Below are 22,482 nucleotides of genomic sequence, written 5' to 3'. Positions count from 1 at the left end.
TTATCATATATAATTATCACATAATTATCTTTTCAATAAATAATATATATTACATGTTACAAATGATAGTTTTATAGGAATAAAATTTTATTGAGATAGAATTTTTCGTGTCCATAAAATAGATTGTCGAATTTTGACATACCTTTATTCTAATGTCATTAACCAAGAAATAAAATCATATAAATATAGGACCAAAAATTTTTCTCTCTCGAGCAATTTGGACTTCTGTTATTGTTTAAAACTTTAGCTTATGACAATAACGCTAATAGTTTGAAAATAGTCAAAATTAAATTGTTGCCTTACATATTCCAAATTTGGAATACACTAGTAATTTTTGAACGTCTTGGATAGTCGACGAAAAGCATATATTTTTAGTAATTTCTTTAAATAAATTATATATTCCTATAGGGTTCATCATGATCAAAAAATATTCAAATTTCGGAAAGAAAAAAATTTCCAGACTTATAGTTTCGTCTTATATGACTTCTTTTCTTTTTTAGTAGCAATAAAAAATGATAAATAAATAAATAAAAAATATAAAAATTTCCTTAACACTCTTTACATGTGAGAAATGAAATATGAAATGGTACGAAGTTTATAAAAATACGACTAGTATTGTGTCTCGTGATTGAATAAACATTATTGCATATGTGATTCCATTAAAAAAAAACTAAGTCTCGAAGATACGTCCGTGTGGATAAAATATGTAATCATCATAAAGTGTCCTTTTCTAAAAAGATTTTTACGATAACCAATGGTTTGAGAGATTATTGTGAAAGATTAAAATGAGACATTCTCTATATCCGCAAGCTCATATAAAAATTACTAAGAAACAAGTTCTAAAGAAAGAAACATTGTTTGTCAATAGAAAGTTCTGAAATATGCTGTAGAAAGTATTAAAATTATATCAAATAGGACATTTTATTCCATTTTTGTGTACTAATCTTAATACGGTTTCACAGATATATTGCAGAATGGTACAATTTACCATTATCACTACTTTTTACTACTTTTCATTACGCCACCAATCAGGAGTATGTTGTTTTGTACAAATAATCTAATTTATTCATATATGCTATATTTAACAAGCACGATTTATTACAAAATATATATTTATTTCAGTTGTTTCAGATAAATGGTATAGATTTTCTTGCAAGAAAGAATAATCTAAACCTATCTTTAAATTCATGCAAATATATTGCAATAACAGACAATCACTAATGTACAGTGAGTGTAGAAAGTATTCGTATACCGTTCAATTTCTAACAAAACTTCGTGAAATGGTAGTTTATTAACAATTGTTTTTATAAACAATGAGTTTGTACATATTTACGGAAATCTCTAGAATAGATGCAATGCAAAAAAAAATTTTTAGTTTGCATAATTTACGAAATCAAAAAGAAAAAACAAAAAATCGGCAGAAATGTACAAGCAATAAGTATTAGTACAGTTTCTATTTCGAACTGCTTACAAAAGAATTTATAATGTAAACATATTTCACCGCTGCTTCATAACTATGATTAATGTTTAGTCAATTCAATGCCTAGGAGAATTGCAGCAATAATAATATCAAAAGGAAACCTTACAAAATATTAATTAACTGTTTACATTAGTTCTTTTTATTGTCAAATTCATTTAAATTATGCTTTTTCTTTGAAATTTCTAACAATGTAGCAGTTATACGAATACCTGTTTCTTGTACATTTCTGCCGATTTTTTATTTTTTCTTGTTGATTTCGCAAATTATGTAAATTAAAAATTTTGTTTTGCTTTGCATCTATTCTAAAGATTTCCGAAAATATGTACAAACTCATTGTTTATAAAAAAGTTGTTAATAAACTACCATTTCACGAAGTTCTGTTAGAAATTGATTGGTATACGAATACTTTCTACATTCACTGTATGTTCAGAAAGTTAAAATAAAATAAACAAACTGTAGATAACTAAATGTTTGATGTTCAAAATATCCTTGTCCCCAATTGAAAAATGTGCTATAACAATTAAAAATATCAGTGTTCAATTTTCTAACTAGTCGTTTCTGACTTCTAGAAGTGTGTAACATACTTTACCTAATATTTCCAATGGTGCGTTCAATACTCATTCGTTCCCCAATTCGGCCAAATTTAAATCCAGCATCCTTCCATGTTCATTTAATTCTTCGCCAAGTCTCAGAATGCATGAGAAATAACTATTGAACATTCGTGTATGTTGGATTCAAGCTACTCAATTATTCCTTTGCATTTCAGGGCTCTAAAATCTCAGCAGAACACCTATTATATTTATATTAAAATTCGAAAAATTAAATAATATCTTGTACAATAAAAAACCTGTAAGGCATTGATACATTAATGACAATATAATATACTATCATAAATATTTACTGAATATTAAAACTAAAAACGTCCAGAGACATTTGAAAGTGAGTGATTAGATGAATTGGTAAATTCACAGAGTAACCATTCTCTCACCGATCTCGTTAAGTTCTAATTACGTTAGAAATCGACAATTTTAACAACATTTTTCTCCCGAAGAAAATGTTTTAACACACATAAATATCATCGAAACTGATGAAGATTTGGTTTATGTAGAGATTTACTCCCGAATTTGGTCGATGGATAAAGGAATAATTTTGAATGGGTTGAATGGGTTGATTTAAAGGTATCATTGCTGAACTTTTTCGAAAATTGTTTTGAAGATCAACATATCATGAAATCTCGAGACTTCGCGGATCTATGATGTGTTCATTCTTATTCAATAACGGAGCAAACTTCAAATTCTCTAATAATCCCAGAAAATGAGAAGTTCTTCTAACAATAAACGATTAAAACAAAGATGCAAAAATCTTAAACTCAGAAGTAGCAGAAAATCATAAAAATCATTAATGATCGAATATTGAACTACACGAACTCTGTAATTTTATAAAAAAAAAAATTCCTGTAATAGTAAATCTGGGCTAATTTTAAAACTTGAAGCTTCTATTTTCAAAATGGATCTTTCATTTTATCGTGAAATATTTCCACAAATAAAGATACTTTTCTTCTTGAAAATGCTATAAATTATCACAGTACGTAAAAGCAACGAAAAATTTCGTTCAGTATTGAATTTTCAATAAATTTGCATCGTAGTCGGAAATATTGATTTCGCACTATTTATTTCTTCGGAAAATGTCCACTTATTCTATCTATGATTATCCTTTGAAAAAGTATATTGAATTATGTTATTTCACATACTTGTAATAATCAACTATAATGTAATTGCGAATAAATACGGACGAAAATACTATCAAGCAAACACAATACATTATCAAAGCATAGTTTCAAATACATCGATACTGTTATTTCATCAAAATCAGCCAGTGATGTCATTGTTGATGACACTTGAAAATATTTTTTACAATTAAGTACCGTGTCTTTTATACACATGTCATGGATATAATTTATTGATTTTTTTTATTTAAAGTAACAATGAACTCAGTAAGAATATGAGAGAAAATAAGAATACAAGAAATTTGAAGATCTATTATATCACAATATATGTAATATTAAAGAGCAGGCGTATTCAACTTTCAAACATATAAACAATGCAAAGATACAATACAAACTTTAAATAGCTAAATACATATCATTATATTTTTTCTTTATTCCAGCAATAACACTGATCGTACAATATTTCAACGATATTCTAAATTGAGTATCCACGATAACATTATTTTGGATTAGTTTGGAAATAATCCCCGTCATTGTAACCTGAAACAGGACAAAAATATTCTGTCATAGTAAAAAGCAGTATGTTAAAAAAAAAATAGCACTTCTTGTAAAAAATTTTCATAAAATGTAACACTTCACGAGATTTATGAAAGTCTTTACGATGTCTATTATGTCTAGCACAAATATTGCAAAGCTCGAAGAGAACGTTCTTAATACTTTACAAAACGCGACAGAAATAAAATGCATAACAGAGCAATAGCCCTAAGAGAAATTCCGACTTCACTTCTCAAACGACAGTAAAGAACTGACTTTTTTTTTCGTAAGCTGTAATTTTCATGCTGCACATACGTTGCCGTAAAGCTTGGAAATGCGAGGAAACACCTGGGTTTGATTGACACTTTTTTGATTGCCACGGAGACAACTTTTTCTTCAAACTTAGAGCAATTGTGCGAAAATTGTAGGGGAACAGGAAGAGAAAGAATAAAAGTAACGTTTCTTCTCGGAAAGACATACATTATTCACGAGCATCGGCGGATAGTCATTTCCCCCTCATGTGTAATTCACAAGTTGTGTCACGCGACGGTGTCAATATTTTTATCCCTTTCTTTTATTTTCTGTGAAATATGTAAAGCTACGACCGTGACCAGACGCTTCCCGACCGTCGAAAAGAATGGACTTCATTGGCTACAAGTATTATAGACTTCTGAAATTCTGCTACTTCGTGATGGGATTGACATCGTACAAACCAAAACAATTAAGCGTAGCGCATACTACGATTGTATGTTTGATACTTCTTCTCGGTTCAACATTTTTCGTGGTAAGGATATTCCATTCGTACGAAATATAATTATTTAACCGGTTTTCTCGTATTACTCGTTCTCTCGTATCAATGCATTATTTGAGAAAAAAATTCATCTCTTATTTACATTTTTGTTATCAGTTGTTACAGTTCTATTTCGAAAATAATACTTGCAGCTCTCAATTCTCTTTATTGCAAGTAATATTTATAATTCTGGTAGCATATATAAACATAATCTATGGTTCTTTACTTGTGAAATTCATAAACGTAAGTAATGAGTTACGTAACTACGTAAGTAACTGTATTTCGGTTAATTTTAATCACTCATTATAAGACCGTATCATTACGTATCCTCTTTTTTGGCTTTTTCAAGATAGAGGAATGGTTAAAGGATATAAAATGTGATTGGAATCACCTACATGACATAGAAGAATTTGAAATACTTAAAACACATGTCGCGATGGGAAATCGTTATACAACTATTTATTTAAGTAAGAAGTAAATTAATCGTCACATAAGACGACCAGGAAACGCTTAACGATAATGTTTTACGCGTAAGATACATTGCAGTTATACTTTGTACCAGTTATGTCACTATTGTTGCGATACCATCTCTTCAACCTCGCATTTTCGAGATTTTTATATTTGTGAACAATTCTCATCTGTGTTATTTACCGTTTGTTACATCGATGTTTGTGGACAAATTTCGAAATTATTGGATTACTATTTCTGCGAACGTTACAATTATTTTGTTTACAATAATTTTATTTTGTCGTGACAATTTCTTCATATTGACTATTTTGCATGTACATGGATTGTACAGAATTGCTACGTGAGTATAGTTTTGATTCTGTACAAATAGCAATTAGATATTATGATATTTTTCACATTTATTAGTTACCAAATAAAAAATGTCGTGGACGGAAATTCGATAAAAATGGCCATTTCTAAGAAAGGTATCGTTATACATAACCAGATAATACACACAGTGGAAATTTATAGCTCAATAATAAAGTTAGTATCTTCTCAGTTAAGTGTTAATGTACCAATATTCATGCAAAGCTTATTTATGCGAATATTTGTTGTCTTTGAACTTAAATATTTTAAATGTTTTCTTTAGTTTTTCCACATTAACGCGAAACCAGGTTCATTATATTGTGTAGACATGCTTTTATTATATTAATTCATTTTTTCTCGAAGGTGGATAAGGTATCTGAAACACAATTTCTCATTCTCCTGTCTATTAACCTTTGTAATACTGTCAATATATTACGCAGTGGTCATATTTAATGTAACATTACCGTATTAAAAACATTGCATACATAATGTGACAGAAATCTGGTGATTTTTATGGAAATTTGTCAGTTGTTTCAACTGACAATACAAAGATTAAGGTACCCAACCGTCTATTGTGATTATTAATTATCAAACAAAATATAAAATTCGAGATTTATAGCAATAATTTATTTGAGATTTAATTCAAAGATAAAAATTCAAGGATTCTTGATGAAATGTAAATGATAAAATAATAATAACTCTATGAACTTTAGTTGGAGTAGTTTCTGAAAAATGAAATATATGTCAAACCTTTCTACAAAAAATTCAATAATATTGTACATCTGTATTGATATATAATAAGTACATATATTGACATATAATAAATACATCTGTATTGACATATTTACTTAAAAAATAAAAATTTAAAACTCTAATTCATTTCAAAAATTGTCAGATTCGCATTCCGAGCCCTATATTTTATTACGTTTATGGTATATTCCGTCTAGATTTCCAGGACAATATCCCATGGATACAGATTTGTCATGATTGTAAACTTCGTTATCTTTATAACTAGTATAATGTTCAGTATTAAAATATTATATTCAATACAATGCACATTCGACGAAAGCCAGAAATTCTTTTATATTCCGTAAGTACGCAAAATAATTTTAAAAATAATTATTGCTATTTGATAATTTCTTTAACTGATAATTAATCGCTAATTGTTCCTTTATTGTACTCTTTATATGAAATTCATTCTATGTATGATTGCTTATTATCTATTCATTGCTTTAAGTCTCATATAAATCTTGAAAAAGTATATTTATTATTATACATATATTAATATAATGTATCATATATATATATACATATAATATATACATAAATTGTACATATAATTTATATATTATATAATTATACTCTTATTATACATTATTTGCATACTATAAATAACACCGTTATATACTCTAAGGAATAAGAGAATTTTTTAAATTATTTGATATCAATTCTACTGTCACTAAGGAAATAATTGAATGATATTAGTGTAACCAAAATATTCAAAACTCTTCCTTTTCGAAAAATAAACATTTTTTGTTTACATCGAATATTAACTTCAATAGAGTAGCTGTTAAATGCCGAGTTTCAATCATAATTTGGACTTTTATTTATGAGAATATTTTAAAAGTTTGATTTATGATAATAACATTATTGATGAAATATTTAAAAATCGGATTATTGCCTTGTGTAAAAAAATTTGGAATATATTAATATATTTTAAATATGTACTAAATTTATATATATTGAATTTGAAATATCAACATCTTATAATTTTTTAACATCTTTTAAGAGAAGTATGTATTGTTTTAAGAGAAGAAATAGATTTCAACCATTCATTTGAATAAATTTTTAATATTCTTACAATATTAAATATTCTTAAATATTCTTCATCATAATCATAAGGTGACTTTAGGAACGGAAGGGTTTTTAGATTTATACTTTCATTTATGTGTCTCAGTGGCTGTCCAGTACCAAAGTTAGGTCAGTGCGTAAAAGTAGAATTAGAGCACCAGTAGAATCGTAACTTTCGAATGAATGAACAACATCGCAAATATTCTATTTCAAAGAATCAGTAGTGTGACAGAACCCGAAAATATTAGGCCGAACTGGGTTTTTTTGAGATTTGGCTCAGATTCCATTAAAATGATACCGCAAAATAATCGGATTTTCCAAAAAAAAGTCGAGATTTCCAATAGAATTGGATTAGTCGGAAACTTTTTGAACGGCTTGAAAATCTTTTTGAACGAAAATTTGAAACAAAATATTACATTTGGATATCGCATATTTGATTACTACTTTTACTTCATGCTCTATCTTTTGCAATTTTAGAATCCTCGAGGAATCGGGGAAACCCGATTTTATTGGAAATTTCGAAAGGTTCGGAAATTCTGATCATCGAATTTTCATTTTTGGGTATATTTTTTGGATTTTCACATACCTCTAGAAAAACCGAATTGATGGCACATCCCCCGATAAAAATATCTTGACCATTAAAATGTGTTTCCCTCGAAATAGTAAGTTCCATCGGTAAAACTTTTTATAGTGACAAATTATTTTGAAAGATAATTGCGTGGAACAACTTACAAGCTGATGCAACAAGTAAATTCTTAAATAAAGAAGCATCGTTTACAAACAGAAAATTCTGAGATATACCGTAGAATGTAAAATTATATTAAATATCACGTTTTATTTCATTTCTGTTTTGTCAATTAATCTCAATATGGTTTTCTCACAGATATACTTTGGAATGGTATAATTTATCACTATCAACACAGAAATTGCTACTTTTTATTATGCAAGGAAACCATCACTCAGCAGTATTAAATCTCTATGGTATATGGCTACCTACGTTGGAAACTTTGAGCACGGTAAGAAATATTTCTGTGAGAATCCAAAATACATAAAATGAGAATGAAATACTTTTGCAGCAATTCAAATTATCTTGGTCCTACTTTATGCTGTTACACTCCACTCAGAAATAATGACAACGATTATAGCACGTTAGCGGACTATACAGAAATGATACACCAGTTGATATACGTTATTATTGCCACTATAAGATGATACTTTATATTAACATTGCACGTATTTGGAATATGTTAGAAATAATGCACCGGAATAAAAGTATACCTGGAATTCATTCCTGACGTGAAAAGCATAACTAAAGGTTATCTTTAAATTAAGTACGTCTCTTTACGCATTATCAATCGAAATCACCGAAAACCATTAGATTTTAGAGAATTATATATTTATACTACATATTTATATTTATATATTTACTTATTGCAAAGTTCTTGTAATAAGGAACCTTCCTTAATTTGCTTTCCTTTTTCGTTTTCCTTGGAAAGTAATTTCATAATTATAATAATCTCTTCAACATCCATTTTGTTTAGCAATATTGTGATATTGATATGACTTTAGAATCAAGTTTGGTCCACGATTTCAAACGTGTGACGATTGCTCGACAATGCGTGACGATTTCCATAGCTTAAAATATTGCCTTCAAATGCAATAGACTATATAGGAAAAATATTGTTTACTATTATTTTGGTTTGCAGAAATTCTAAATTTTCTAGTAATTTGTTTATAGAATTCCAAGGCGATTTTATAATTCTTCACAATCGCTCATCTAAACACTGAGTCAATTGAGTTGAAATCTAAAGACCATAAATAATTAATTTATCTATTTTTAGTTGAATTACGGTCTCTTTAACTGTACAGAAATGTTTTAACTGTATTATAGAAAGTCATATTAATTAACTACGTCCTCCATTAATTGCACGTACATTATTCGAATTATTTTTTATACATATAATTTTAAATTTAAATATGTAGGTATTCTTGCTATCTATTTGTTAACGATTTGGACACTTTAAAAACATTAGTAGCATTAGTAGCGGTAGTTACTGTTATCTATTTTTTTTTTTTTGGCTTCGTACAAAACTTCTTTTCTAATTATCTGTCTTTTAAAGATATTCTATTTTTGTATATTGCAAATAAGTGTTTGGTATTTGAGTGACATAAATGTACTGTTTCTTTGACTTGGAGTAGTACAGAAATTAAAAAATCAGTAGCCATAAGTTTATCGTGTTTTCTGTGAGGTTCAAATATTGATCAAGTAATAAATTTTAATTCCAGAATAATTTTACTATCTATATACATGCATACTAATTTCAGATAAGTAATGGTTTTTTTTAGGTGCCAGAGAAGATAAATTGTATTTTGAACGAAACTTAAATACAATTAGATTCAAACTGCAAATATTTATGTTACAATAAGGAACTCATAATGCTGCTACACTAATATATATTGGAAAGTTTAAAATAAAAATCTCAAGGACTGAAAGACTAATCAAAATAATCTAGCTTACAAGTTATTCAATAATAATCCGTCAATTTTGTATTAGTTGTTCCACTGACATCATTTGGAATGCAAGGCACTTTAATCAATAAATGCAATTATTTCCAGAACTATTTGTTATTTTCAAAAATGTTTCTTTCCAAATTTGTTTCAGTTTATTAACAATTAGTTTGTTTGTAGCTATACGCATGTTGGACATATGAGTTAACTTTATTTTCTTAAATGAAATTGCATTTTTTCACTCATTCATGCATTCTGACATTTTCCATAAAAAGAAGTAACAACGTAGTTGAAAAATTCTTTTTTTAGGAGTTATTTTAACTTTAGTTCTGTAAAATCAATATATGAAGGACGAGGAAGAGCAGTATTCTTGTATTCATACTGTTTTCGTCTTTCGAGCGATTTTAATTAAAAATGAAGTTAAAATATCTCAAACTAATAATTTTTCAACGTGAGTCTATATCTTTTCATATAGGATATTCAGCTGCATCCATTGATTCGATGGATTAAAAAGTATATGATTCTTTTCAAAATAGCGGAAATAACGACGAAATAAATTGTTAAAAAAGAAAAAAAATACACACATCACAGTATGTTGTCTTTCATACAATATAACTTTCGTACAAAACATTTTTTTGTACAACGAAAATCTTGGAAGTTATTCGAGGTGAGCATGTTTCGGGCATTACTTTGTATAGTATACAGTATATTATATTCCTTTTTTACTTACAAAAGGAATAGGTCGATGGGTCCGATCCGATGACTCGTCTCTGAAGTGGCATGCCACAACTATGACTATATTAAATTATAAACGATAATGTATTCCTGTTCCCATAGACATTTTTATTTTAAAAAAGACAAATTATGAACAAAAATTTAAGAAAGTTAAGGGTAAAATATGCCTTGTATTAAGAAGATATACTCAGATAAATATTCGCAAAATAATGTAATCATTTTGAAATGGCTTAAGCATTAATAAATATTCAATTCGAACAAAATATTAATACATATTGAGTAAAAATCCTATTCCTTAGAGATGTACTTACATACCTATTCATTGAGGTATATTATCTCGGTCAGATTAACAAATTCTTGATTAATAAATAATAAAACATCAGTTTTCCAAAAGTAATCCTATCCTTAACATGACAAACCACAGTCCTTATGTTTAAAAGCACAGTGGAAAAACTAACAAATGCAATGAATAAATAACAACATATTAATATTAACAACATGATAATGTGTTTTAAAACTTATATTACGTCAATCACAAATGATTGAAGAAAGTCAAATTTATTTCTTCCTGTATAGAGTTAGAAAAGCCGTCTCGAATGTGCATATTTGTACAAGATAGTTGAAGATATATAATAGACTTATGCAAGTCACGATAACGCGTCAAAAAGTTGCTAAAATCTCTAAACCTTTATTTGCTCCTGCATGTCTATACTACTTAATGCCATGTCCTATATGTACATATGTCTTTATTTACTCGTTCTTCAATTTTTCCAGGAAGACTGTCCCACTATTGTCGGTTTAAACTGACTCAGTCAGTGTCTAACGTCGGATAAGAATGCGGCTCGGTTTATATAACAATCGCTCAAGTCCGATTCGCAGTTACGATCAAGACTATATCAACTGCCCTCGAGCTTATGCGATTAATTGTGAGTATCTTGACACAAACTAAATTTGTCTAATCAATTAAGGCTAGTGTGTGCTTCATTATACTCTAACACATTATGAATCACAAATATTATACGCATGAAAATATTTTTGTATATTGTTTCGAATGATCTCTTTGCTAATTAATATGAAATTTGGAGATCGTTAGGAAAGGTTCAAAAAGATTCTAAATATTGTATAACATTTTAATTTCGGAAACCGTTCAAAAACGAAAGATAATTTTATGAAATCTAAAATATGAAAGACAATAAAAGAAAGAAAACGACACAAAAGTCAGATAACGATAACGTTGCTATTATATTAGATCAAATCACTACATATGTATGTATAAGCTTACGATGCAGTTTTGTTTAACTTTGGATGTTTCAGATATTCTAGATATTAGAACTACTGTTTTAATACTTGTTTTAATACTCCAATATGACTAACGGGAGTCATTTGAAACTATAGCCTACATAGTACACTAGAATAAATATTAGCTTATTAGAAAGTATTTAAACAAAAATTAAAAAAGAATAAGAACAATACACGGAGTTCCCAAGCAGCACCCATTTAAATATTATCCGTGCCTAGCGCTTCTTAACTTCAGTGATCGGACGAGAACCAGTGCTTTGTTTATAAATTAACTTATTGAGTATTGTCTAAATTTACATTGAGGTACAATTATCTTCAATAAACGCGAAATTATAATTTATTTGATTCGCTTCTTAATGGTCTACACTAGACATCTATATGGCTTAGTATCAAAACAATAGTTTGTTATGCTTTCTATTTCGCGTATATTGATCTCGACTTAATTCTATTGTTTACACTTATTATTTTAGCGTACTATATTATCTTACTTGTATTCCAGAGAAAAGTAATATTGCCTTAGCATTGACAAAAATAGGAAAAAAACGGAATTTATTCTAATCTTTATCTAGATTAACATTGGTTTCCGTTATTCGAAGCAGTTTATATATTAGAATTATGTACTTGTATATTCTTCATTGTGGATAGATAACTACCTATAACGTGTCTTTTGCGAGAATTGATGAACAACTTGTTGAAACTAAAACTACTCTTATGTAAAGTACAGCAATAGGAACGGTAGCGCGTAAAACAGACAGGCATGAGTAGAAGATTGATATTAAATTTCCATAACAAACCATCGGTATTTTCTCAATGAGTTCTAAAGACACATTACTATAGACGAGAAAAGCTGTATCACGAATGTATACAACTTGCCTGCAATTTTCTTGCCCAAGGTGAAATGATTAACACAATTTCATCATGTAGAAACTAGTAATTTCTGCACATTTCTTCCTTTCATTCTGAAAACATAGTAGTGAATAAACAACTATGTGGATCCTATAGGACAGATTAAAGTCATATAATAGATGTTATAGTAGACGTCAAATAGGATAAAACTGCGATGAGAGCTGTCGTAGGTCATAATAATTCTGTTTTAGATATCTATATTACGACTAGACTGTAGACTGCTATTTTAAATGAAATTTTAAAGTGTAAAATTGCACAGGATGCCCATAACATGAAGAGTATTACAAAATATGCCAAGTGCAGTGCTATTATTAAATTTATTAAATAAAACAATTTTTTACCATAATTTTCTTTTCGATATACTTTAAAAGCATGTACATATTTAAATAAAAATTTGTAATCCATATATTTTCATAGAATGCTAGCTCAAATTTTATTTATAGAAAAAATAATAAGTCACCGTTTGTTTCTCCAATTTGTCACAAAACGATTGTTCATATTGTTGTTATGCTGTTATTGTAATTGTTAAATTGAAGAAATATTCACAACGATCCAGAAATGTTCATTTATTTTGTAGAAAAAACACTCACAAGTTTTGAAAAGATATTATTATTAATCTAAAGTTCAAATAAAAGAAATTTTTAAATACTGATTGATGAACACAGCCACATTCGACAAAGATAGTGTACTAAAAAATCATGGTAATATTGTTATCCATATTATAAAATTCGAAATGGTTATACGAAGATATATCAATATATCTACTTATGTATCTTAAAAAACAATCTTAAAAAAGGTCTGAACATTTCCTGTAACAATATTGATTCACAAAATTTCAATGGTGTTTCCAGTTCTATGTTCAAATTCGTATTCTGATCTTCTTTGAGAATGAATTTTCCTTTATTGTAACCTGATCTTGACTGAAAATAAACTTCTACATTTCAATCTGAAAAAACGATAAAAATATTTTGTCATATTCAAAAGTTGTGAAAAAATTAACACACACTGCAGAAAATATTTGTAAAAATGTTTTAGAACAGGCAATTTGCCTGTTTGTCTAGCACACTCCTTCACAGAACTGAAAAAGGTACACTTCTGATGTATCACTAATCCATGATACAATAATAATTTTAAGGCAGTATAAAACCTGACTTACTGAATAAGTGTAATGAACTAATCCTTTCTCTGCCATAATTTTCAAGTTGCACATACGTTACCATAAAGCTTAGAAATAAGCGAGAACATTTGAGTTTGATTAATATTTTCCTCTATGTTATAGAAATAATTTTTTCTCAAAATGAGACATAATGTGTGTGAAAAACTGCACGTGGTGAAAGAATAAAAGTAACGTTTCTTCTCAGAAAAACATTTACTCCTATTCATCCTACACTGATCGATAATCATTTTCTCCTCTCATACGTAATTTACAAGTTATACCTCACGACGGTGTCAACATTTTTCTCCTCTATATTTTTCTGCGAAATGTGTAAAGCTTCGACCACAGTCGACCGTGTTTCAATTGTCGAAGAGAATGAAATTGGCTATAAGCATTATAGATTGCTGAAATTTTGTTTCTTCATGATTGGATTGACATCGTACAAACCAGCGCATGTAACAATTGTATGTTTGATACTTCTTACAATTAGTTCAACATTTTTCGTGGTAAGCATATTTCATTTATAGGAAATTAACATAACAATTATTTATCTGGTTTTCTTGTATACTGATACATTACTTACAAAAGAATTCACCTTTTCTATTATCAATCGTTACAATTTTTACCTGTGAAGAACAATACTTACACCTTTCAATTGTTTCTATCGCAAGCAAACTTTACAATTGTACTAACAAATATAAACATAACATGTAGTTTACTTGCGAAATCTATAAGTTACTGACGGTTTAGTTATTTTCAATCAGTCATTACAATATCGTGTCATTGTTATTCGTAGAATTGTTGGCACATCGCGATACGGAATTACGTTATATAAATTCATGTAAAAATTTTCTTGAAGAGAGACGATTCAGACTTTATGTTCGCATGAAGAAATTTATTATCTTATTTTTAAACCTATTTAGTCAAGGGCAATGGCTCACTTTTTCATGCCAGCAGGAAGCCCTAAAGGCCTCCACGTTGAAACATGCGACGATGCATGCTTCTAGGCTTCACGAAACTTGCATCAGAATAAGTTTGCCTCCATACTATCGATTCCTCAGTTTTTCTTGTTTTAAAATGTCGGATTGTCCTCCAGTTCCAATATTATTGTTAATAACAGTAGGTTTATTATTACGTACAAAATATAAGAGATAGACAAAAGATGTAGACATAGAAAAAGAAATGGATAAAAAGATGATTGATCCAGAAATAAGTTTCCCAATTCCGCGTTAATTAAAAGAGCTAAGGACAAATGAACTTTGTGATTATATAGAAATTATCAAATTTATATCAGTATTTTTTCTTTTCCTTCTTTGTACATTACTATCTGTATTGAATTTTCTAAAACTGATTTTATATTTTCTGATTCTATATTTCCGTATTTTCTGTAATATCTTGTATTTTCTAAAACAGAAGGTTTACATACATATTAACAAAAAGTGTCCAGTTCATTTTTTCTTGTTTTGAGTATTGAATTACTTTTTTAGTTTCTTAGAAATGAAGAAGAATGAAGAGTAGTTGATGCAGTAGAGAATTTAAACAGCGATGGAATTTTGATATTGCTGTGAAGCAATAGATGGCAAACATTAATATTATCAAACTTAGCACGTAATGGATTTATAAATTCCTCCCAAAATTCTTTGTCTATTTCCATTTCGTTGAACTGTCTATTTATTCCTGTTGAGTCTCTCTCGGAATCTTGCTCACCAACTGAATGGTCATTGTAGTCCTTGTATCGAGACAACTTGAAGGCTGCACGAATATACACATATGTTCCTCTGACTTCTTTGAATTTTTGTTTTTGTAAGCGCATCTTAAACGTACAGTTTAATAATAATCAAACAAATAATCCTTGTGCATTTCTACTTTATAAAAGAAAACCTAAAAGGTACTTTACTTCTAATATTCTACATGTATGTTTTTGATTATTTTATGATGTATACATGTATATTTTGATTATTACAAGAATTCTGTGGATTCTTAAACTATTTTTAAATTTTCGAGAAGTAAATATTCACCTTTCAGTAATAACATTTGAATTGATATCGATTCATTGTCTCACGTAAAGAAACTTGAAAAACATCACGAATTTTCAAACATTGATAGTCTTTCTTATTAAAATTGGAAAATATCGGCAAATTTTAACAACTTTTTTCTTTGCATACAATCGGCGATCTCAATTGCCAAAATATTCACAAAAAACTATAATGAATAAGCCCATTATACGTACATATATTTTAATATTGATTAATGTCATAGGTATATAATAAACAAGCTCGAACCGAATTCTTATCTGTAGCTTGTGTACAAAGCGGTCCGCGTAGCCTTCAATAATTTTCAAGTCGTAGCACGTGTCGAATTATCTGACGATTCCTTCACAACACTTCTTGCTCGAAAATTCGCGAGCTTAGCTAAAACGGCGTGAACAACAACATACTCGAGGTTATAAGAAATGTCTGCGTTATAAGTTATCTAACAATGAATGTCACTAATGTATCGAATTTATGTTACTGTCTTGAATTCGGTCGTGGTGAAGCGGCTTGCAATTACTGTGTGAAATAGTTATTTATCGAGCAAATACTTTAGAAGATGTAACTTTCTATTCTGTAACGTATGAATGTCGCATAGAATCGTTATATGCAACAGTGTTTTTTCGTGGAAGTCATCTATGTATTTAAATTCGTAAATATATTACACAATTGTATAAGACACTTCATTTTGACTTCATTGTGGCTACAGTCATTCCGATACTCTTAGAGGTATCTAACAATTGAATACGAGATTCTGTATTATCTAATGAATCACACAGATTTCGTGTCTGATTCTGCCGTCATAAACAGTGTCGCAGTCTGGCGCGTTACTCGAAATAGTAAATGTTTACATTTCACGTCAACTGTTCGATATACTACTCACATTCATAAATACTTCGTGCGTCTAATATCACGTCTTTTACCTGATCGCGTTAATTCCTTTGGTAAGCATTAGTAAACGAGATTCTGTAATTTTGTAATTATAACACTTTTAGTCAAAGTAATTGGCCATAACTGAAGACTTTCCAAGTGATTTCAATTCTGTGCAATTTCATTTCCAAACGTTCCTATTCCAATCTTCTGTTTGTACTCTGTTCGTAATTTACCACTAATCTTTTACCACTATACGTTTAAATATATAGTTCGAGAATCCAATATCTTTAATGAACTATTTATTCTGTAAAATAGGATTCTGAATGTTTCTAATATCACATGGCTTTGGCTTTCAAATATTGTTGTTGGCGATAGTGTACCGATTTTTAGCTAATTTAACTAATGCTAATGATTTACTATTGTTAATAACGTGTTCAATAAATAGAGATGCGCCGTAGAATTCGCATTCTGGAAGGTTATCTTTTGTGATTCGAAATTGGTAGTCATTAAATTAAGATTGGTAGTCATTAGAATTGTTGCAACTTCTCTTCTGGATGATTCCCTTCTGAGCAGGAACAATGTCTTATATTCATCTCGAACGCTATTCTGTTTGTTATGTAATATGTCAATTCGCTAATGCATCTTTAACTACACCGCTTAATTTAAAATAGTTAAAGTTTAGTTTCTGCACGAAGAAATTTCTTCATTTCTATTTTTATATTGATTTGTAGGATAAATAATCATAAGGATACTTGTTAAGATAGAAATAGTTTTAGTTAAAGTTGGTATCTTAGTTTTTAAAAATTTATTATTATACTTGGATGGGTGGTTAAAAATTTCATTGTACGCTCGTGGTGACCTAAGATACGAATGAAGAAAAGAAGGAAATCATAGCTGGAGCTATTCTACCATACTTTCTGAAATCAGAAAATAAGGGATCCAGAGGTACTAAATTTAATTTTATGTCACCAAATTTAAAATCTGTAACACTAACTGCCAAGAGCCACCCAGGTGAAACTTTCAATTTTTTCAGATAGTGAAAGAGAATCCATACTACAGCCAAAGTGGTCACCTATCGGTGCAACGATTCCTATACACTAACTTGGTACCAATCTCGTAGATATTAACGCAAAGTATTAGTTTAATGTGATGAAACGATTTCTGCTAGAGCACATCAAAGCACAAATAGCGTTTTCCTTCGTACCATCAGAGACAAATGCAAGAGTCTAACCATAAAAACTGAAGCATACGTCATGAAATTGATCGTAGAGTTCGAAACAGAGCATGTAATAGGCGTCGAATATGCTTCGAAAAACAAGCGAACTAAATTAAATACAGCTTTCGCTAAAAAAAAAAAGAAGTGATTCTCTCGGATTAAATCATTAATTCACCAAAAATTCGTATGCTCTCTGGAATTAGACCAAGAGAAGAATTAGAGAAATATGGAATTAATGTAATTAAAGCGACTTATCAGTTGGAAGGATTCTTTAATGAATCTTCAGGAATCAGCTATGTAGGAATGTATGATCTAGTAACTGCACTGAATTTTATTCATTCATTTTAACTGAAAATATCTTCATGAAGAAGGAAGATATTTGCTCTTATGAGAAGATACATAGGGAATCTTTATCTGCAATTGGTACTTCATTTGTTTCTGTTCATAGAAAGACATATAATGTATACGAAATATATTAAAAAATAGAAAAGTTGATTCCACTATTTCTTTTTCATATACTTCATACGTCGCAAGCTAATGAGCGTTGCTCGATGTCTCATTTGCAAAAATGTATCATTTGTTGTCCGCTATTAGGATCTAAAAGTAAATTCTGCTTGTGAAAAAAATCGGTCGTACATAAAATTTACATTGAAGGAAAACGATAAAACAGATATAAATTATCCTCGGACCTTCTAGGAACTGCGAAATCCTGAAAAGGAATAAGGGTGCTGAAGACTATAAATGACACTTGGAAGTAAAGACGGTAGTCAATTCGCAAACGGAGCTTCGAGTAAGATACTTCGACTGTACTACTCAGTAGATAGAGCAGGCACTTAGCCTTCTCATTCATAGTGATCAAAAAAATGTATGTGCTTACCAACGAACCAAAGAAAGCCTGCACGCGCAGGGAAGGAAACACATCTTCAGAAATTGTTACAAACAACAACGCCGAAGCAGCGAACCTGAACTGCGCACCCGCAAATAAGGCCTCATGAAGACGGCAAAGAGAAAAGCCAAAACAGGACACGCTAAAGTTAATACCACAAGAAAAAGTTATCGTTAAATCATCTTTTTCGTTCATAACTCGAAACAGTACAAGAATATGTCAGAATCCATCAGCACAGATCGACTGAAACGTCTTAGCAAAAAACCTTCGTAGACTCAAAATAAATAAAATAAATAGAATAAATAAAAAATAAATAGAATGAATAAAAAATAAATAGAATAAATGAAAAATAAATAGAATAAATAAAAAATAAATAGAATAAATAAAAAATAAATTAAATAAATAAAAAATAAACTATTACCCACAAACCACAACTGACAAATAACGAAATCAACTTTAGTCAAAAAATACGAAAATCTTACCGCAATGCGTAATACAAAACCAGAATTAACTTTCTCCAGTAAAAAGCATTTGATTCGGTATGGCACGATGAATCAATAGCCAAATGTACCAAGTCAAATATTAGCCATTATAATAAAACTAATCAGAAACTATGTAACAGACAGGGAATTCATAGCAACAGTAAATGAAACAAATTTCACCACCAAGGCAATAAAAACTGGTGTCCCGCAGGGCTCTATACTAGAGCCAATACTATTCACAATATACATAATTAACACATCAAAATCAAAAAATACACATGTACGTGGACGATACCACGATATACGCATCATTATGGTAATCTGACAAAGCCACTGAATATCTACAAAAATACCTAGACGAAATAAATAAGCACATGCAAAAATGGAAACTGAAAATCAATCCGGAAGAAGTCACAATAAATGAACACAACGTATCATAGTGAAACCACAGCAAAATATCTAGGAATAAATCTAGGCAATAAAATGACATAGGCGCAGGCAATCACAGAAAGGGCAGAAACCTACCTCGTACTAAGATTATACACACTTATAATGAATAACAACAAATTAAAAATAAATATAAAACTTGCATTATACAAGACATATATAAGACCCATAATCACTTACGGACATCAAGTCTGAGCTGCTGCAGCCAAGTCACATATAAACAAAGTCCAAAAAATCCTGAATACTTTTCTGAGAATATTTTTAAATAAACTATATTACAAGTCAATAGTAGAACTCCATGAAATAGCAAAAATGCCCATCTACCACAATCCTAGAATCTAGATTCATCGTAAATGCAAACACATTTGTGAAGAACACGGGTAATTATAACATAGACGAAATACCAGTGAAAGTCGAAATCAAATTATGTCAAACAATCGTCTCATACAAATACCTTAGAGCTGGAGCTTTCCTCTTTAATTAGAACTTTTTTCTTCTGTCGAGAAAATGAAAATTTTTCATTTACATAAAAATGTATGGAATATAAGTTTTCAGTGGTTTGATGAAGATGATACTCAAAAAAATTATGGTTATCTCAGAGCTATGTAATCTGAAATTTTAACAGTTACATTATCGTCTCCAATTGCTATCGCTATAGTAAGCTGTGTCTCCAAGAAATTGTGCATCCAATTTTGCAACGTCTGTATTGCTAATGGCTGCTGATCGCCTTATCTAACTTCTATTTGATATTCATAATATGAATTTCGAAAAATTACCATCAATCAAATACATGTGTATCAAGATACCGAATATCTTCTATTCATAAATACTAATGTGTATATACATGTATGTAACGTAAAAAGTATTTTACTTGCAATACTATTAAGAATATATATATATATATATATATATAAAATATAAAATTATATAATTTATACAATTATACACTTGTACAATTCGACGTTTATTCAAAAGCGCTGCAGTTCAACCGAATCGTTCGATAGTTTGCATAGAATTGAATTAACTTCCCAGTGTTATTTATAGTCATCAGATACTATTTCTTCTAGGGATTTCGCAGGTCCTAGAAGCTCCGAAAATACTTCGTATCCGCTTTATATTTTTCCTTTATATGAATTTGTGCTGAAAATATTTCATATTAAATTAAATACTTTTAATATATGTATATTTTTTATTATTATACAGGAACACTGATTTCTAAATTTTTCTTAAATTTTCGAGAATTGTATAAATTTCGTTGTTAAATAATAACTTCGTTATACTTGGAATATATCAGGAATTTTTAAATGTCAACAACCTCTCTTGCTAAAATTATTGGTATGTTACAGATATCGACATTTTGAACAACTTCTCCCTTTGCACACACCGGTGATTGATTTCATTTTCCGAGATATTCGCAAAAAACTACACCGAAGAAGCCTACAATTATAGCTATATAAGTTTCAAAGTTAATTATCTGCCATCATGTATTAGCCGGGTATAATAAATTAACTCAATCTGAATTCTTATCTTATCAAGCTTATTACATGTGGTCCGCGTAATCTTGAGTAATTTCTGAGCCAGCCTTCAATAATATTTTTTCTGCCATGCCATATTTATACAACCAATAGTCATATTTAGAGTTTACGTGCAAGAATTTACAAGCTTGGCTAAAACAGCGTGTATAACTGCATGTGCGAAATTACATCAAACTAGTGCTATAAATCAATTAACAACAAACGTCATCAATATATTCAATTTATGTTCTTCTTATATCTTCAATCCGCGGTAAATTATTCGAAGAAATCCTTTAAAAGATTTTATTTTCCATTCTGAAACATACACACAAATACAGCTGTGATTTTCGTAGCAGTTATGTTTAGTTAAAGTTATATGTTTAGATTCGTAAGATACGATAAAAATAACGGCCAATGTGCCAGTTACAAACATATCACAATTACATAATGAGTGTTTTCAATACAAATACAATTTTTGGTACCGGCAGATTTTTACAAATATTTTGAAAACTAAACCTGATTGACTAAATGCAAAGGAAAAATTTCAATATCTATAATAAGTGCAAAAATTGTTGGAAAACAATTTATTTCTCGCACAATTTCACCTATTTAATTATTTATTATTATTATATGATATTTACACTGGATAAATAATATGTTAGTACAAATCTCTCGCATGTGTCGTACGTCGTGGAAATAAATATCATTATATTACTATTATTTAAGTAATTTTTAATATAAAAATTAATTATTAATATATACATTTTCTTATATTATAATTAATTAATTTTATTAGGAACATAAGAAACCTGAAAATTGCAAGTGACCAGAGGCTGTACTGGAAATGTGACATGTTTCTCTGAGCATAATTAAGTCTAGTTATATAAAATGAGAAGTGCGACAGAATTAAGCAGGGTAATCTGTTTAATTAAGGGATTAGGAATTCCAGGTCTAGAGATTTTAATATAATTTGACTATTATAGTATTCGTCAAAATTATGGAGCTTCAAAAGAATTAATCAGACATAGAAGGGTATATTGGCCTCTTTTATTCTATTCTTAATTTTCTTGAATTCTTGAAAATAATTGAAATCACTGAAATTATTTGCAAATTTGATTACTAAAGCATCAATTATGTCATTTGTGCTAGTATCTGCTAACCAGATAACGTTTGACAAATATGAAATAAAAAATGGAAATGTATGTAAAAAAAAAAATAAGTATGTCAGATGTAAGA

General features: G+C 29.2%; 2 protein-coding genes and 1 long non-coding RNA gene across 7 annotated transcripts in view; 2 read left to right on the top strand and 1 right to left on the bottom strand.

The window, feature by feature from the left end:
* The window catches only part of LOC122532001 (glucose dehydrogenase [FAD, quinone]-like), a 48,516-nt gene that overhangs the window by 20,347 nt on the left and 5,687 nt on the right, over nucleotides 1-22,482 (top strand). The window contains exon 1 of one of the 4 annotated variants that reach the window (XM_043660404.1): nucleotides 20,573-20,582. The exons of 1 other annotated variant lie outside the window; for it this stretch is intronic. The gene's annotated coding sequence lies outside the window, so the exon portion shown is untranslated. Of the gene's footprint in view, nucleotides 1-20,572; nucleotides 20,583-21,360; nucleotides 21,518-22,482 lie in introns of those variants that run through there. 2 more of the 4 variants (XM_043660403.1, XM_043660402.1) reach the window with 2 other exon arrangements.
* On the bottom strand, nucleotides 3,568-4,150 carry LOC122532010. The gene is made up of 2 exons (XR_006307432.1): nucleotides 4,056-4,150; nucleotides 3,568-3,746 (listed from the first exon to the last, which is right to left on the bottom strand). It is a non-coding gene; the product is annotated as an uncharacterized LOC122532010 (long non-coding RNA).
* LOC122532007 lies at nucleotides 4,341-10,609 on the top strand. Of its 2 annotated transcripts, none has more exons than XM_043660412.1 (4): nucleotides 4,341-4,524; nucleotides 6,291-6,433; nucleotides 8,078-8,210; nucleotides 9,520-10,609. In XM_043660412.1, exons 1-4 carry the CDS (start codon nucleotides 4,378-4,380, stop codon nucleotides 9,538-9,540), a joined length of 444 nt encoding a protein of 147 aa, XP_043516347.1. In that variant the 5' UTR covers nucleotides 4,341-4,377; the 3' UTR covers nucleotides 9,541-10,609. The 2 variants fall into 2 exon arrangements, with proteins under 2 accessions (XP_043516347.1, XP_043516346.1); XM_043660411.1 differs by lacking the exon at nucleotides 9,520-10,609 and adding an exon at nucleotides 8,271-8,466.

Source organism: Frieseomelitta varia, unplaced genomic scaffold (genome assembly GCF_011392965.1).
Source record: "Frieseomelitta varia isolate USP_RPSP 00005682 unplaced genomic scaffold, Fvar_1.2 scaffold_43, whole genome shotgun sequence".
Taxonomy (NCBI): Eukaryota; Metazoa; Arthropoda; class Insecta; order Hymenoptera; family Apidae; genus Frieseomelitta; species Frieseomelitta varia.
This window is presented reverse-complemented; position numbering and strand designations above follow the sequence as displayed.

What these genes read in the sequence shown, in the direction of transcription:
- LOC122532007 (XM_043660411.1), top strand. Translation starts at nt 4,378, where the DNA reads ATGGACTTCATTGGCTACAAGTATTATAGACTTCTGAAATTCTGCTAC. An exon ending in CAGAAATTCTTTTATATTCC is followed by an intron (nt 6,434 to 8,077) that starts GTAAGTACGCAA and finishes GTTTTCTCACAG; the next exon opens with ATATACTTTGGAATGGTATA. An exon ending in CGTTGGAAACTTTGAGCACG is followed by an intron (nt 8,211 to 8,270) that starts GTAAGAAATATT and finishes ATACTTTTGCAG; the next exon opens with CAATTCAAATTATCTTGGTC.